The 18,489-nt window shown below is 36.8% G+C and overlaps 1 protein-coding gene across 2 annotated transcripts in view; it reads right to left on the bottom strand.

The window, feature by feature from the left end:
• Positions 1-3,058: 3,058 nt before the first annotated feature.
• The window catches only part of KLHDC1 (kelch domain containing 1), a 1,632,092-nt gene continuing 1,616,661 nt past the window's right edge, over positions 3,059-18,489 (bottom strand). For both annotated transcript variants that reach the window (XM_044074282.1, XM_044074283.1), the window contains one exon: positions 3,059-3,510. In XM_044074282.1, the coding sequence (XP_043930217.1) occupies positions 3,348-3,510 (163 nt within the window). In that variant the 3' untranslated portion in view covers positions 3,059-3,347. The remainder of the gene's footprint in view (positions 3,511-18,489) is intronic.

Raw genomic sequence — 18,489 nt, 5'->3', positions numbered from 1 at the left:
GGATACAACCAAACACCCTAATACTAGGTGATTTCAACTACCCTGCCATTAATTGGGAAAACTACTCGGGTACCAACTCCTTTTCCCAATGGTTCTTGGAATTCATAAATTCCAATGCCCTGGATCAACTAATCCATTGTCCCACCAGGGGCTCCAATATCCTACACCTGGTCATTACCAACATGGGAGATAGATGCTCCACACCAATGGTCACCCCCCTCATTGGTCTGGTCTGACCATAAGCAAATCACCCTTGACATCCACATCCCACCCCCACCCCCCAGTAAGGAAACCTCCTTAAAAAACTTCTCCAAAGCCAACTTCATGCTACTGAAGTCAGAAGTGACAAACTTCACAACACCCACGCAGACAGGATCTGGAAGTTCAACTGCAGAATCCTACACTAAGGCACTGTATGAGCACATCCACTCATGCATGAATTGCGCCATTCCAAAAAGAACCAAGATGCTCTTCTCCAAAAAAAGGAAGCCAATCTGGTGGTCCCCTGCTATAAACAAACTATACAACAGAAGGAAGAAACTGTTGCAGAAAAGAGGAAAATCCCAGGATGCAAAAAACTCCCTCACCAGCCTCAGTAAGAAGCTGAGATCCCTCATAAAATCCTCAAAAGCTAGTTACGAAAATAAAATTGCCAAAGATTCCAAAGACAACCACAAGGCATTCTATAGTTATGTCAAGAATCTAAATGGCAATGCTCAGATCTGCTCTGAACTACAACAGAATGGCATTAAATATACTTATCCCAAGGATACTGCCAATATCCTGGCAGATCGATTTAGTGCCAACTTCACTCCCCTCTCACCCCCTAAAGGGCCCATCTCAATACCAAAAGATTGCCAAATTCCGATAATCACAGCCACACAGGTAGAAACAGCACTCTCCAAAGCTAAGAATACAGCATCCATGGGACCAGATGACATCCCAGGCTGTGTACTACATGAACTACAAAATGAACTGGCACCCCACCTAAGTGACATGTTTAATCATAGCCTCACCTCAGGCTTTGTGCCCACTGAGTGGCGCACAGCTACAGTTATCCCGCTACACAAGGGAGGATCCACCTTGGATCCCGGGAACTACCATCCCATCAGTCTGACAAGCCTGATCTGCAAGGGCATGGAACGCATTATCATGGAACTTATAAACAAAGACATTGGCAACCTCCAGACACTGGACCCCACCCAGTTTGGGTTTGTGAAGGGCCGATCTTGTCTCCTGAATCTGATTGACTTCTTCGAATCGGTCTCCAGAGCTGTGGACGAGGGTAAGGAGGTCCACACAGCCTATCTGGACCTCGCCAAGGCCTTCGACACCATCTCCCACTCTGGAATCATAGATAAACTTACTAAGCTGGGCATAAATCCCTACGTCACTCGATGGGTTGCCAACTGGCTTACTGACAGAACCCAGACTGTAAAAGTAGCCAACTCCAAATCCAGCTCCAGACAAGTGACAAGTGGAGTACCTCAGGGTTCAGTCCTGGGACCACTCTTATTTGGCATCTACTTCTCTGAAGTACAGGCCAACATTAGGGACTCTGGCTAACAAAGTTTGCAGATGACTGCAAACTGGGAGCCATTACTGAATCCCCAAATGATGTGGATATTCTACAAAAGGGCCTTACAGAAACAGATGCCTGGTGCCAGAGCCATGGGCTCAAGCGTAATGCCAAGAAATGTATAGTCATCCCCTTTGGAAAAAAACATGTACCCATGAACTACCACATAGGTGGCAGGACACTAAACATCGAAAGTGTGATGAGAGACTTAGGGACACAAGTGGACGGTGGTCTCACTTTCGATAACCACATCGCCACAACAGTCAGGAAATCCTTCTACGTGGCACACCTCATCACTAAGGGCTTTTCATCCAGAAAAAAGGAGGTCATTGTCCCACTGTATTCATCCCTCATTAGACCCATTATAGAGTATAATGCCCCATTTGGTATGTACCTCACAAGACATCTGCAACAACTGGAAAGACCACAGAAATACCTCACTAAAAGAATCACAGGCCTAAAGCAGATGCCATATGCTGACCGTCTGAAAAAACTCCAGCTATACTCTGTGGCGTATCGTCTACTCAGAGGTGATCTCTGCTTAACATACAAGGCCATGTCAAACCCTGAGCTGTTGGACATGCTCCACTTAAAGAAATCCCAATCCCTCAGAGCCACACGCTCCAGGGATCCAAACCTTATCATCACATTGAACAAAACATGCTGGAGGGATAGGTTCCTGACCCAGAGACTCCCCATACTCTGGAATAGACTGCCCATACATGTCAAGCAGAGCACCTCATTGGCCCTCTTCAAAAGGAACCTTGATGACTGGATGGGAGATAGGAAATTCACCCCGGGGATCATGTCAGTCACCCTGCTAGACAGGGGCTCAGAGAAGTAAATATTGTGGGAAAAAATTTCCAGGGAATTGTTATGGCTAGGCTTGCATAGGCCTTAGGGCTGATAGCCTAGTACCAACATATGAACCTATGTTAACTTTACATCATGCTTTACTTAACAGATGTAGCCAAAAATAAAGATCAGAAGTATGGCAGAGAATCTTTTTGTTGATGAAAATAATGAGAGTCACAAAAGTGAAACCTAACTAGTTGTGCCCTAAAGTTTTCTTTAGATGAAAGGAAGATGTGTAACTTTCAAAACAGCAGTAAGAACTGAAAAGAATATGCACCAGTGCTGCATATAAAAGGAGGCCACATGCATATGTTGCCAGTGCACTCCTGGCTCCAGCAACAGCTTGCACTGGTCTCTAAAGGGGGGAAATTTCAGACAAGAAAAGATGGGAGTAAGGCAAACTATAATGCAATATTATGATTTACTGTTACAGTGACTCCTCAAGGAATTATATAGTGGAAAAAAGTAATGGCATCAACATCAGAAGATTCTGCTACAGTGCATGCACATGAAATATATATATATATATATATATATATATATATATATATACTCAAACATGATAGACTAAAAATAAGTAAAATACCTTCAATAACCAGCAAGTCAGTGAAAAAGACAACATTCTTCTTTTCAGTATGTAACAGTTTTAATTATATACATGTAAATCTTGCTATAAGTATGCAGACAATGTAAGTTACCTTGGCATTAGGTTTAAATGGTACAAGTGTCAGAGGTTCAGAATTGTAATGATCTGTAGTACAATTTAAATGTCGCAAAAAAACAACATAAATTTAACAACACAGCTATAACTTCCTAGTATGACAACTTTATTAAAATATTTATATATGTACAGTTTGACATAAAAGTATAACATTCATTAATCTTCTTTTTAATATGTTTCAAAGACACGGTTTTACTCAAGTTCTTGGGTTCTTAAACCATCTGAGTTCTGCCTCTTATTAAACACAGTCCAAAATGTTATTTTCTTTAGAACTTGCTGAAGAAGCTTCTGAGGTAGCCAGTGAAGGTAGTGTTGTAAAACTGTAACATTTTTTGCAATGTAGTTAATGGAAATCCTGAAAAATAAAATAAATTATAAATCTTTATCCAGTGACACTGATGAACTACCTCAATTATATAAACAATGGTATTAAGGCCACTTAATCCATTTCTCTGGCCCCTGCACAACATTCAAATGGGTCAGTTGTTGCTCATTTAATTTATTAACCAGATGTCTTCTTTTCCATGTATCCTTCCTCTTGTGTCAAAAAGTTTACATTTCCTTCAGTCTCCTTTACAAGAGCTTCCTATGCTATGTTAATACTCTATAAATTACTTTTACTTTTTTTTATTCTCTGCAAATCCAGCTCTTACAAAAAGGTCCCACTATAACATGGAGACAATAGCCTGCTGTAGTAGTACAAATGCAATACAGACACTGTACTAGGAGTCAGAACCATACCAGACAAACCTGCTTCAGCTACCTCAGAACCTTTTCACATTCAGTGGCTCATTGTGTTTTTATCCTTAAAAACTACCACACAGCACCGGAAGTCTCATTACTGTAGTATACAACTTCCACGTAACACCTTCCACCCATATTTTCTCAGACTTCAAAATATGCTTGTTTCTAGAAATTTCCAGTTTCTTAAGACACTTCCCTCTCCATGATCTAGGTAGATTTTCAAAGTTTCACTGCACCATCTCATTCTTTCATGAAGTAACTGGTGCAAATGTCTACATCCTATCTGACATTTTCATTTCTCTGACAAGGACCCTTGATTTTGTGCGCCGCTGTCTTCTCCCAGTTAAGATAAATAAATGGGTCTTTTTATCTCTGTTTTCCCACATTCAGATGACTTCAATGATTTTCCCATCACCTTAACTTCTCATCTGAGCTTGGCTAGTTTTAGGGTTCATTTTGAGTACTTCTGACTGCCACCTAATGTCTCTCCTTGAAAATGTTAAGACATATCCATGGGTACTACAAACTGATATACCTAAAGTTCAGCTACATCAATGGGAAAAGATGACTCAGCAAGAATTCACAAAGCTTCGTACTGCCTCTAATTTGACTAAAACATGGTTTAAAACAATTCAAATGCATTTTTTGTAACAATGTCCAAAATTTTACATTAAACAGTCAATGTAATTATTAATTTTTTTACACAACAGAAACTCTTAAGTTTCACTGCTAGTCTTATACTGATTATGTTATGCCCACAAGGATGAAAAAAAAATTATGGCATAAGTTAAATGAAAATATATCAGATATTACCAAAGAAAGCCTGTCAGAATATACAGGGAAAATATTACTAAGAATGACTATAGAGACCAAAATAAATTAAGAATGCCAGATAGTGGTTGGTTTGACATATAAATCAAAGTGGGAAATAATGGGAAGGTGAAAATATTTCCCAGATTTTATCTTCAACATTAACTTTCACAAACAGGTTAGAGAACCAAACTTAAAGTATCTCTGCAGGACACTATAAGATGAGTTACCTCACATGAATTGTTGAAATTTAGTGCTTTGTCATTAACATAAAATTTTACTTGAATAGCTAAAATTCATTACTTGTCATAACATGCACAGAAGACTAAGAACATGCCAGGAATAACAATGGGATATTTAAGTTACTAGCTAAGAAATTATATTAGACTATCACTATTTTACTTACTTGGTTTGATCGGGAAATGTAGTGTGGCTTATTATGTTAAAGTACTTAGCTCTATCACTGAATATTAAAATTCTGCCATTTAAAGTTTTTCTGTCATTCCCAAAACAGGGAATACGTCCCTCAATCTGAAAACTGAGAAATGTGAGCTACAAAGAACAGAGTAATTGGTTTTCCAAAATCAGTTTAGAAAAGAAACTACAGAGAATGAATGTTTACTGTGTTTTAAAAGAAAAGTGTTAAAATGCTATATAAACAAAGTACACGTGTATGACTTGAAATGATACTGGAGACAGATATCAACAGTAAGCTAGAAAAGTCCCTCTGGGTACACATGCTGTGGCCATTAATCCATAAGGTACCTTACTGTGTTCTTTTAAGTAGTTCAGAAGAAGGTTAAAAGAAATACTGCATCAACAAGCGTTCCTGTAGCAGGCAAAAAAAAAAAAATTCACAGGAAAAAAGGAAAGTAAATAAATATACTGGCTCTCTGTCTGTCTATCTATCTAACCTAACTGGAGCATCCTAGATAAAGGGTGTGATGAAACACGCATCTGGTACAGTGTGAAGATTATCAAAAATGATCTACACTTTATGTATTGGTGCTATAAAAAATTTCTCTCAATGTAACAAATTATTACTGTTAAAGAAGTAGGACACACACACACACACACACACACACACACACACACACACACACACACACACATACACCAATTAAATCTATCTGAAACAAAAACATGTAACAAGACAAAGTAAAATACAGCTTCTGTTCACATAAATTTAACAGTAAATAAGTACACATATACACATATTGATACACTGTGTTCACAAAATGCACAAACATATTCAACTCCCACTGACACTAAACTGCTCGCCTAAATTAATTCTCAAGTGAATAAGATAAGATAAAATAAAATACCGACTAGGGGTGAGTACTATATAGCTCAAGCAAGATGGCTGCTTAATCCCAAAGCTCTGGCCATGGCCTATGATAAAGTTTAAAAAAAACAAGGTTCTAAAACAGCATGCGTGAACAAGACCACTATGAAAAACATATGGCAGCCTTTAAAGCTGCAGCAAACAAACAACTAAAGACAGCACATGTGGCAGAGGAAGTTGGAACAATGAGACACACAAACGTCCCGCAGCATTCAGTGATGAATTTACAAGAAAAGTTGTGTGATCTGAAGGAAGACAATGCTGGAGTGAAAGCAGAGCTGTTTCACAATAATACAAAAATGAGAGAGCTGGAGACACTTGAAGAAACAGATTGAGGAGTGAGAAGCTGTGTGACCTGGAAACAGATTTAGAAGACTTAATCTAAGATTCACTGGAATACTGGAAAGAATATCAAAGTGGAACTGGAAAGGTCTGTGAATATACTGCTACAAGAAAGATTCAAATTACCAGGAATCAGAGGCACAAGTATAGAGTGCAGTGGGGAGAGGATATGGTCAAGATGTACTTACATGACTGCATTCCTATAAAGTTAAAGAAAAGATCCTAAGTTAAACATGAGTACTAAGAACAATTCCCTTTGCAAGAATGTTTACAAGTTGGTTGAGGATTTTTCCAACTCTCTACATAGGCAGAAACATGACTTGCCAAAAAAAAGGAGTTAGAAAGCATAGGGACAGCTGCACAAATAGGCTAGCCTGTAAAGAAAGACCTGAGTAACATGATTTGGAGAGAAGGCAAAAGGCAAGAGTTATGGGGAAAATTGTTGGAAGAACCTTAAGAAAAATCAGGAGGAGACATGGAAAGGATATGTGCTAAAATAATAAGTATGTTGACAGAAAATGAGGGAACAGGAAGGGCAATTAAAGTCAGAGCATGGAAGGGTTGAACAATACTACAGCACACTGAAACAGAGTGGTGGATCTAATTAATGCTAAAGCAGGAATGGAAAAGTTGAAGGTAGAGAGGGTGGATACAGGAAGAAGACAGAGAAAAAGTTTGGAAAAGAAGAGAAGGCAAATAAATGAAAAAAAAAACAAAGCAAAAATGTACAATTTCTTAGAAGAAGGGAAGAGATAACAGGGACTAAGGAATTAAGGAAAATTTGGGAAAGAGAAGAGGGATTGAGAGAGAAATGGAAAGCAGTACTGAAGATAAAACACTACATGCAGTGTGTGTTTGTGACTGTGTGTGTATATGGGACCTGATGCTGATGGTATTACACAGGTAGTTTCTAACTCCTAAGAGACCGATGAAAGAAGAAAGGAGAGAAAAACAACTGCCGTAGATGTGGAGAAGCATAGGCAGGAATGATACATATGTTTTGAGGATCCCACTGAGCAATGGAGATATGGAAAAAAGGCACTGGAGATATATTAAGCTGCATTTCACAAGGAGGGATAAAAGTAATGGTAGCTCTGCATGTGGAGGACAGAGCAGGAGGGTGCAGGCTGGGAGGACAGCAGCTAAGGGTGCAAAACCTATGTAATCTGAGATCAAAACTACTACTGTAGAGGAATTCCAAGACTATCAGCTTAATTTCAGCTTTCCTAGTGTGAAAAAAGAAACCCAGAAGAGAGAGTTAATTTTTCTTTTTGAGTAAATTTCATTTACTGGCTAGTAGGTGCACAACATGGATGCTAGCAAATAAATTTAGAGACCCTGAAAGAAAATTAACCATAAAAAGGTGAGGAGAAAACACTGGCTAGGAAGAATCCTGCAGTGGTACACCAAAAAGCAGTTCAAGTTGCAGCTTTAGTGCAATACATGACTTCCAGTAATATAAAGGAAAAATAAGTTAAATGTGCTGAGAGCTGATTAAAATAAATGAAATACTGAAGGAGTATATCAACTCATATAAAAGGCTGGAAAAATGGAAGAAGCTTTAAACAGATACTCAAATGAGCTGATAAAACTGCAAACATCAGAGGTCAAAATGAAGAAAAGACTAGCTGAGTATGAGACTGCTCAAGAAGAGATGTTTCAAAAAAATGGCAGAATTAGAGGACAGAGAATGTAGGGAAAACCTGAGTTTCTTTCCCTATACTAGAGACACTAGAAGGAAGAGACTGTATTAATATTGAAAGCACAAATAAGCAACTGGACTGTTATTTCATAGCAGTCGTTGTCAATTGAAAGGCCACATCATATTTATACTCCAAACCCAGTGATGAGAAAGCAGCCAAGACCTCTCATAGTAAAGATGCAATCCTACCAGCAGAAAGAGTCAATTCTGACAAAAGACAAGGTACTAAAAGTTGGAGACAGTAGATTGTTTGTGGAAAATGATTACGCACTGTACACCAGGCAAAAGAAGTAAATATTTTCCAGCAATCATGAAATGTCAGGAGACAGGTGTAACATTCAAGCTGCTGTAGCCAGCTAAGTTCAGAATACTTTTTAATTGAGAGTTAAAGTCAGTTTTTGATGCATAACAGTCTAAGGAGGAAATACAAAAGTTTGTCCAACAAAAAGTGAGCTATCAAACAGAAGAGAATTCTTATCTTTCTGATAATAAAGCTCATAGAGAGACTATGCCAGTGAAATCTTTTCCAGTGTTCCAAAGGAAAATGCTAGAGAGTCCGAGAATAGCACAGGAGTTGACTAGAAGAACCAGTATTACATTGGAAATAAACCAGAGAGTGGGAATGGGAGGTGGAGATCAACAGGAAGAAAACCAGCAACTTGGAATTAATTAATAAATGTGGAACTATAAAGCATCAACCATATTTGTAAAATATGGCTGATCAGGAAAATCTGGAAATATTGGACTTTTTTGGCTTTGTTTAACTTGCAGGGGACTCCAAAGCATATGTCCTACTTCATGTTTGGAAGAACAGTAAGCAGAGGGGAAGAAGAAAGAAAGAGGTAATGATAAGTAAAACAATTTTCATTTTTAACAGTTTTTTTTATAAAGCATGACATATACCTCCTGTTATATAGCAAATGTCAGTTCTTTTTGTGTGTTATATTGATGTAAACAGGTGCCCTTTTTTTCTTCTTTCTTCTTGATTAACTTTAAGAAATGTAGGCACTACAATGTAAACACAGAAGAAAGCCAGGACAAAAGCATGTTTAAGATAATAGGCATCTTGGGTTAATGAGATAAAAAATGGGATATAAAAGTACACAGATTATAATTAAAGTAAAACTGGTATGCTTTTTTCTTAACGTTTGCATAGGGGAATGACTGGATTAAGGCCCTGGGCATGATCTAACTATAAGTTTAAAGTGGAAGCAAGTAAATAAAAGAATACTTAATGTAATGAAAAGTTTTAAATGTTCAGAGTGCAACATGAGAAGCTTGTAGCTGAAGTCAACTGTGTATCTGGTTCTCGTGTTTCTATGGAGACAAGCTGATAAAGCAGCAATAAAAAAAGAGAATACCTTTTTCTTTCAATGGCTAAAAGATAATGTTTTCCGAAACCATTCAACATCTTTTCTATATCTGGGAGAGCAATAAAGATAAGACAAAAACAGACAGCACTCACTGTAAGTAGAAGCATAGGCTGTACCATGCATCCTAATCATGGATAACCTTAATTATAGGTCAGTTAAAGCCTGTGGGTATAGCTGTCAATCTGAGATAACTGTTTCTATTATGAGGGTTAAAGTTAATTATTTGAAGATGTACATAGCTTTATGTTTTTGTATTAAGTAAATTAGTTCTGGGGGGTGAGTTTTCTTTTTTTGTTTGAGGGTTTTCATTAAAACAAAAACTCTTGTAAGATGTGGCACAGGCTCAAATGGATATGACAAGAAACAACTGTATAAAAGACCAACCTGCGAAACATTAGTGTATGCATGTAACACAAAATCTGAAACTAGACATTTACAAAAACTGTTACAAATAACAGGTATGAATAACTTCTTAACATAATGACATCACTTTCCATATTATTGCATGTGGATGGTGTCACAGGTATGTACAAAATAAAAATGCAGAATGCAAATCACTATACTAAAGCAGACATGTGGAAAGAACTGAACATATGAATTTGATAAAGAAAGGATTTCAGGATGGTTACTCAGTGGAATATCCGGGGAAAAGGAGAATACTTACATTAATTGCCAAAGGAGGTCTAATAGTGATAGAAGAGGAAAAAAAAATAATGGTAGATTTGTAGCAGTAAGGTGCTACTGGCAGGGAGACAAATTACACTGCCATTCATCTATATTTCACCTAAAACTGCTACAAAGGAGATTAAGACAATTCTGGGAGAAATAATCAACTTTCATCTAGGAATATTACTTTTAAGTGGGGACTGGAATTTGATTTGCAACAGTGAAGGTGTATATGAGGGGGTTGGAAGGGAAAATATAACAAAAGAGGATAGAGATGAGAAGAAATTTATGAAAATATTTGGTATGAAAGATGTGAATTTAATAGCAGGAGCTAGAAGGGAATTTACATATTCCCCAAAGTACAAAAACTGGGATAGACTAGACTGTAAATATATATCATAAGAACATGTGCATTTAATTTAAAGTTTTGATACACATCCAGTAACTACTTCAGATCATGTGCCAATAATAAGTAAAATAAAAATACAGGGTAATGAAATAAAAATGAGACACTGCTGCTTCCCCACCTATCTATTAAACAGAAAGGAATTTAAGGGATGGGTAGTGGAAATTATTCAGGAGTTATTAGGGAAGACAGAAATTTCTTCAGAAAATATAGCTAGGGAATGTGATAAAATGAAAGGAAGTTTAGAAATAAAAGAAAAAATCTATGGTTAAGAAGTAACAAGAATTATTTTGAGGGACTGACAAAGCTTAAAGTATTGCAGATAGGGGGAATCTCATGGAAAAGTAGCAGTACAGCAGAAAATAAGGAGCTACGTGGATAATATATATGAGTTTCTAAAGACCGCTGTTAAGTAACCATTTTTTGATAACTCCAAACACAAAATCTTTTAGCACAATGGCTCAGGCAACAGAAAGTAGAAACAGTGGTTGCTAAGCTTAGGGAGCCTATAACAAGACAAACAACTAGTGATCATACAGAAGTATTAGAAATATTTTGGAAATTTTATGAAAATCTGTATAAAGCTGAGAAATGTGGAAATGAAGAAAAAGAACAAATGGAAATGTTTATAAAATAATGAAATATACCAAGGTTAGAGGTAGATAAGGCTCAACTGTTAACAGGATAAAAGGAAATAAGATAAAAAATGGTGATGTTTAACCAATCTACAGGAAAGTATCCAGGAATAGATGGTATTCCTGTGGAAGTTTGGAAGCTAGGAGGGAAGAAAGTAATAAAAGATCTGGATGGTTTTAACGGTCTTTTAAAAGGATGAGATGCATCAAGATCTTGGAAGAAATGTGTGGTGGCTGTAATACATAAAGATGGTAAAGACCCATCAGATCCAGTTTCATATAGGCCCCTTTCCATTCTAAGCCATGATTATAAAGTGTTTATGTCTACAATGACTATAGGAATGGCAATGGTGATACCAACATTGAAAAATATAGATAAATGTGGTTTTGTGGAGGGGAAGCAAACATCTGACAACATTAACAGAACAATAATGATCCAGAGGGAAGAAGAATATAAGAAAATACCACTATTGTTGGTGGGTCTTGATGCAGAGAAAGCATTCAACAGAGTATGCTGGAATTTTGTGAGTAGGGTAATGGAAGCATCTGCAGTCCCTGACACAATAATAAAGTTAACTAGGAGGCTAGGATATATCAAGAGATCAGAGGTGAAAATTAAAGTTGGGGGGGTCCTTTCTGACTAAACATAGGAAGCAGGCAGGGGTGTCCTCTTTACCCTTTATTTGCTTTATATTTAGAACCATCAGCAAAGAAAATAAGTGACTCAAAAATTCAAAGATATAGTTTGCGTGGTAAACAAGAAAAGTTGACTTTACTTGCAGATTATATTATTCTGTACCTGATAAAACCAAAAAAAGGATATGTCAGTGTTGTGGAACATTCTGAGCAGTTTCACATCTTTTTGGGATACAACACTAATGAAGATAAAACAAAGGCAACTGCAAACTACGTACCAACACACAAATTGGTTCAGCAATACCCCTATTTATGAGGACATGACAAAATTAAGTACTTAGGAGTATGGGCTAAAATGGATTCTGTTAAGGCAGCTAAGGATATTTGAGAAGACACTAAACAAAACGTAATACAAAAACTGAGGAAACTGGAAGCTCTTGTTTTATGGATATGGATAGCAAGATACAAGCAGTGAAAATGTTTTAGTCCCACTTAGTTTTACACACAGGTCAGGCATATTTTTAGCAACCAGAAAAGAAGTTGTGGATAGCAATTAGCAAAGACTTGAAAAATTGTATCTGGAAGGGGAAGAAGGAAAAAGTCAAGTGGGATATGCTCACCCTTCCAAAAGAACAAGGTGGTTTGGGATTACCTGATTTGAAAGGGTATTTCAGAGCTGTACAGTTAAGACTCCTATACACAGTACAAGCAGAAAGCTATAATTCAAAGTGGAAAGGGATGATGATATGGGGGGGGGGCTCAAGAAATAAGGACAGACTGGGATTTTGGATGAAGATCCTTCAAGAAAATAATAACCATACAGGATATTATATTCATAAAGTAGCAGAAAGTATTCTAAGAACTAAGCCAACATGGGACTTGAGAAAGGAGATTCTGCCAATAAAGATGACTGTAATTAGAGAATAGCCAAGAGGGGGCTGGAATTTACCAGAGAAAACTGGCAAACAAATCAAGGTACTTGGAGAAAATAATTAGCGAGAGAAAGGTAAATGAATGGGAAAAAACCAAAACTACACTTGGGCTGCAGGCTAGAGATTGCCTTCACTATCAATAATTGATATCAGAGTACAGGCAAACAGTTTCACAAAGAAACAATGGGAAAATATATGTATGGCTCCCAAGTGTTCAACAAGTCTACAAGATTTAGGAGTTTTACTTGGAAGTGTTTGCATAGTTATTTTTATACCTCAAGCAGACTCCAAAGAATTTTTCCTCACGTACATTACAAAGTTGGAGGTGTGATGGGGAAGAAAGAGGTAGTTGGGATTATATTTTTTGGGAGTGTAATGAGTTGGCAGACTTTAAAAATTCCATGCAGACTACTCTGTCAGAAATACTTGGTGTGCAAAATGGGGTAACTAAGGAAATTATTTTTGAGCTGTGATAGAAATTTCAAATTGCCTAGACACAGTAAGGCCTTGCTGAGTTTAATTTTTGTGGCTGCCAAAAAAAGCAATTGCTAGAAAATTGAAATCAAAGTTTAAACCAGCCATAAGAGAAGTTGTGAATATAGTAACAGAGATAAAATAACTGGAAGTGGGATCTTCAGAAGAGAGAAGGAGCAAATTACATAGAAAGAAATGTAAATTGTGAGAACAATACATGTAGAATAATGTTTTGGAGGAAGAATGAGGTTTAAGCAAAAACAGGAATTGAATGAGCTATATAATGTTAAAATGACAACGACTGTATAGAAGACTATATGTGATGTATAATGTTTGCACCTGAAAATATGTCAATATAGTTTGTTTTCATTTACATAAATTTATGATTGTCTATGTCACAAGTGATAATTCAATAAAATGTTTCTTGTTTTAAAATAAATACTACTGCAAAAAATGGAAAAAAGAACATGTGAAATTCCTAAGAATTAGGTAGAGGTGCAACTAGTGTAAAGCGAAGGGGGCAGCTACAGCAGGTGTAAGGTGCTAGGAGTTGCAACTGGTAGATGTGACTGGGAAGTAGTGCAGAGCTGGTATACAGAAATGAATGCTGTATTTGTAGTCTGGGCTAAAGCACTTCATGTATTGTATTTAGCTGTAGCAAGCCACTTCTTACATTTGTAGCAAGTGGTTTGCTACAACTTTCAAACAACAGTACCCCCCTATTTTTTATTTGGTCCTCAACTTAAAAACTGTGTGTGTGGAGGGGCCCAGATCTGGGAAATGCACAAAGAACCTCAATAAATTGAAGATATGTACTCACCATAACTATGCATCTGTGTTGTCCATTTTCATTCTTCCTCAAAGATTGGGTATTTCACCCGAACTCGGATCCGACTCGGCCACGTTTACAAGACTCTCCAATCAAAATCACAAGCTCCTCTCTCTACCCATAATGCTCCAGTCAACCTATGATAGCTCAGATCGAGCTTGCTGCATTATAAGCCCTAAGAGTAATTATTCCTAAGCACAGTCAAAGGAAGAATAGAAGTAGCATAGCTGGGAATCAAACCTGGAAAAGAAGTTCAACAATAACTACAAGGTCACTCCAGGAGATGAAAGGAAGGGGGGAAGGAGGGAGGGGAGTTGAGGGAGAATGAAAATGGAGAACAAAGAGGGGACATCCAAGATGGCTGCACATTGAGTAACAGCTTAATTTCAGCGCTCCCAGTGTGAAAACAGTAACTCAGAAGAGACAGCTAGTAAACTCATATTTTTGGGTAAATTACAGTGACTGGCTAGTAAGTGCACTGCCTGGATGCCAGCAAAAAAGAAATTCAGAGAACCTGAAAGAAAATCAGTCACAAAAGGTGAGAATAACACTAATTGGAAAGAATTCTGCAGCTGTTTAGCAAAAAGCAGTGCAAGCTCCAGCTTTGGTGTAAGACATGACTTCCAGTAACCTAGAGGAAAAAATAAATTGAATGTACTCAAAGCTGATTAAAATAAATGAAACACTGATGGAGCACATCAACTTAAATAGCAAAAGGCTGGAAAAAAATGGAAGATGCTTTAAACAGATATTCAGATGAGGTGATAAAATTGCAAAAATCAGAGGCCGAAATGAAGAAAAGACTGGCTGAATAAGAGCCTGCTCAAGAAGAGATGTTTCAAAAATTAATAGAATTATAGGACACAGCACATATGGAAAACTGACATTTTCTGCTGTACCAGAGAAACTGGATGGAACAGACTGTATTAATTTTATAAAAGCACAAATATGCAAATGGACTGGTATTCCACAGCAGGAGTTGTTAATTGAAAGGGCTCATTGTGTGTATGCTCCAAACCTGGTCATGAGAAAGCAATTAGACCTTTAATAGTAATGATGCACTCCTATCAGCAGAAGAGTTGATTCTGACAAAACTCTGGCAGAAAGGCAAAGTACTAAAATTGGGGGACAGTAGAATGTTTGTGGAAAATGATTACTCACTGTACACCAGGTACAAGAGGAGTAAATTTATTCACTGATCAGGGAATGTTGAGAAGCAGGCATGGGATTCAAACTGCTGTACCCAGCTACCTTCAGAATATTATTTCCTGGATTGACAAAATCATTTTTTGATGCTGAACATGCTAATGAGGAAATACAAAAGCTTGTCCAACATAAAGTGAGCTGTGAAACAGAAGGGTATTCTGCTTCTTGTTCTTCTGGTAATAAAGATCACAGAGAGACTGTGCCAGTGAAACCATTTTCAATGTTTTAATGGACAATTCTTCAGCGACAGAAAAAAGCAGAAGAGTTGACCAGAAGAACAGAGAGCACATTGGAAATGAAGTGGAGACTAGATTTGGGAGATGGAGATAAACAGGAAAAAAACCAGCAACTCAGAAATTGACAAATAAAAATGGGATTACAAAGCATTAATTACAGAATAAGAAAACATGGAAATATTTGTTAAACTTCTAGGGGATGCAAAAACATATGCCCTGCTTCATGCCATTAGTGTTTGGAGGAACACTTAGGAGAGGGGAAGACGAGGATGAATGTTAATTATAAGTAAAACAAAATTTTGCTTCTTAACAGTAGTATTTTAGTGCATGAAGCAATCTGTATGCTGTAAAGTAATGTTTTGTCAGTTATTTGCAAGTGCATTGGGGGATACTAAAGTAAACAGGTGCCCCTGTTTTTTTTTTCTTTTCTCTTTCTCCATGTTCAGTTTTAAGAAATGTAGGCACTACAATATAAAAAGGAAGAAGAAGAAAAGTCTGGTCAAAAGAGTATGATACAGGAAACATTATGTGCTTTTCTCATTCTCACATAGGGTAATGATGGGATTAAGGCCCTTGGCTTGATCTAGTAACACGTTTTAAGAGAATAAATAAAAAAAGAACACTGAATATAATAAAGCTTTTCTCTAGAAAATAAATCAATTTTTCTAGAAACAACTATGCATCTGGTTCTCATGTCTCTATGGAGACAATCTGATAAAGAGTAATAAAAAAAGAATACCTCTTACTTTCAGTGGCTAGGGCATAATGTTTTCTGAAAGTATTCAAGTGTTTTCCCATTCTGGGACAGGAATAAAGATAAGACAAACCCAGACAGCACTTAGTAGAAGCACAAGCTATGCCATGTGTCTTAGCATGGAAAAAACTCATTTTTAGGTTAACCCATTTCTGTAAGTGTGGCTGTCAGTTTGGAACAATTGCTCCTATCAGAAGGGTAAAACTTCAATATTTGAAGATGCACATAGTTTTGTGTGTTAGTATTAAGTTAAATGTTTTCTGAGGTGTATTGGGGATGCATTTGTTTTTTTTGTTTGAGGGCTTTCAATAAAACAAAATGTTTTGTAAGATCTGACATAGCCTCAAATGGATATGACAAGAAACAACTATATAAAAGATCAACCTGCCAAACATTAGTGTGTGCATGTAACACAAAAGCTGGAACTAGATATTTAACAAAAAAATGTTACAAATAAAAGGAGGAATAATAACTTTTTAACATAATGACACTTTCGGTATTACCTTTAAATGTTAATGGTCTCACAGATATATACAAAAAAGAAAAAGTAGTGATCTATATTAAAATATGTAGAGTGTAAATAGCTAGGCTACAGGAGAAATATCTGGAAAAAAACCTGAACATGTAAATTTTATAAAGAATGGTTTTCAGGGTGTTTATTCAGTGGAATACCTGGGAAAAAGGAAAAGAGGAGTACTTATATTAATTGCTAGAAGAGCTCCAATAGTGATAGAAGAGGAAAAAAAGATAATAATTGTATATTTGTAGTACTAAGGAGCTATTGTCAAGGGAGAAGGATTATGCTGGCATGTATTTATATTCCATCTAAAACTGCTATAATGGATCTTAAAAAATTCTGGGAGAGATAATCAGTTTTCAGCAGGGAATATTACTTATAGGTGGTGACTGGAATATGATTTGCAGCAGTGCAGATGTGTCTTGGGGGGGGGGCAGAAGGGAAATTATAACAAAGTGGGTAGATTTTTGATGAAATTTATCAAAATATTTGGCATGAAAAATGTGAATTCAGTAGTAGGAGTTAGGAGAAAATTTACATATTATTCCCCAAGATAAAAAACTGGGCTAGGCTACATTGAACTTACATTTCACAGGAACATGTGCATTAAATTGATAGTTTTGATACGCATCCAGTAATTATTTCAAACCATGGGCCAATAATAACTGAAATAAAAATGAAGGGTAATAAATGAGACACTGGCAGTTTCCCATCTATCTGCTAAAAAGAGGAATTTATGGAATGGGTAGTGGAAATTATTTTGGAGTTCTGAAAATATAGCTAGGGAGTGGGACAAAATTAAAGAGGAATTTAAAATTAGGGTGGAAATAAAAGAGAGAGAGGAGGTTAAGAAATAAACATTATTTAGAGGAACTGACAAATGTTAAAGTATTGCAGAATAGGGGGAATCTTACAAAACAAGAAGAGCAATTGCAGAGTGATCAGCAGAAAATAAAGGATTACACTGATAATATGCATGAGTTTAGAAAGATTGGTGATAAGCATCTGCTTTTGATGCTAATACCAGAGCACAAAAACTTTTAGTGCAATGCTTCAGGCAACGTAAAGTAGAACGGGTTGTTGTCAAGCTTAGGTAGCCTATAACAAGGAAGATAACAAGAGATCCTGTAGAAGTATTAGAAATATTTCAGAAACTTTATAAAGGTCTGTATAAAGCAGAGAAATATGGAGAACAAAAAAAAATACAAATGTAAATGTTTATGGAAGAAATAAATATGCCAAGGTAAGAGGTTCAATTACTAACAGGATAAGAGGAGATGAGATAAAAATGGTGATGTATAACCAATTTACAGGAAAGTCCCTAGGAAGAGATGGCATTCCTGTGGAAGTTTGGAAGCTAGGAGGGAACATTTGATAACGATCTGGAAGTCTTTGTTTAACAGTATTTTAAGAGGGGGAGAAGCACCAACATTCTACAAGAAAGCTTTGATGGCTGTAATACCTAAACACTGTAAAGACCCATCAGATCAGGTCCAAATCACCACAGGGAAAATCCAATATCACTTCCTTCCCAGCTATAGGTCCCCCTCTATGACCCAGGAAACCCATACCATGTATTTAAACTTATTAGAAACACTAACCATCCAACCCAATACCATAGTCATGGAAGAATTTAATTACCCCACTATTAACTGGGAATCCTACACAAAACCAAACATACACGCACAGAGATTCCTGGACTTTATAAACACAAACTCCTTGAACCA

The sequence above is a fragment of the Protopterus annectens genome, chromosome 6.part0 (genome assembly GCF_019279795.1).
Source record: "Protopterus annectens isolate FY-2018-M chromosome 6.part0, PAN1.0, whole genome shotgun sequence".
Classification (NCBI taxonomy): Eukaryota; Metazoa; Chordata; order Ceratodontiformes; family Protopteridae; genus Protopterus; species Protopterus annectens.
The sequence above is the reverse complement of the archived record's forward strand: the minus strand, read 5'-3'. Positions and strand labels throughout refer to the sequence as shown.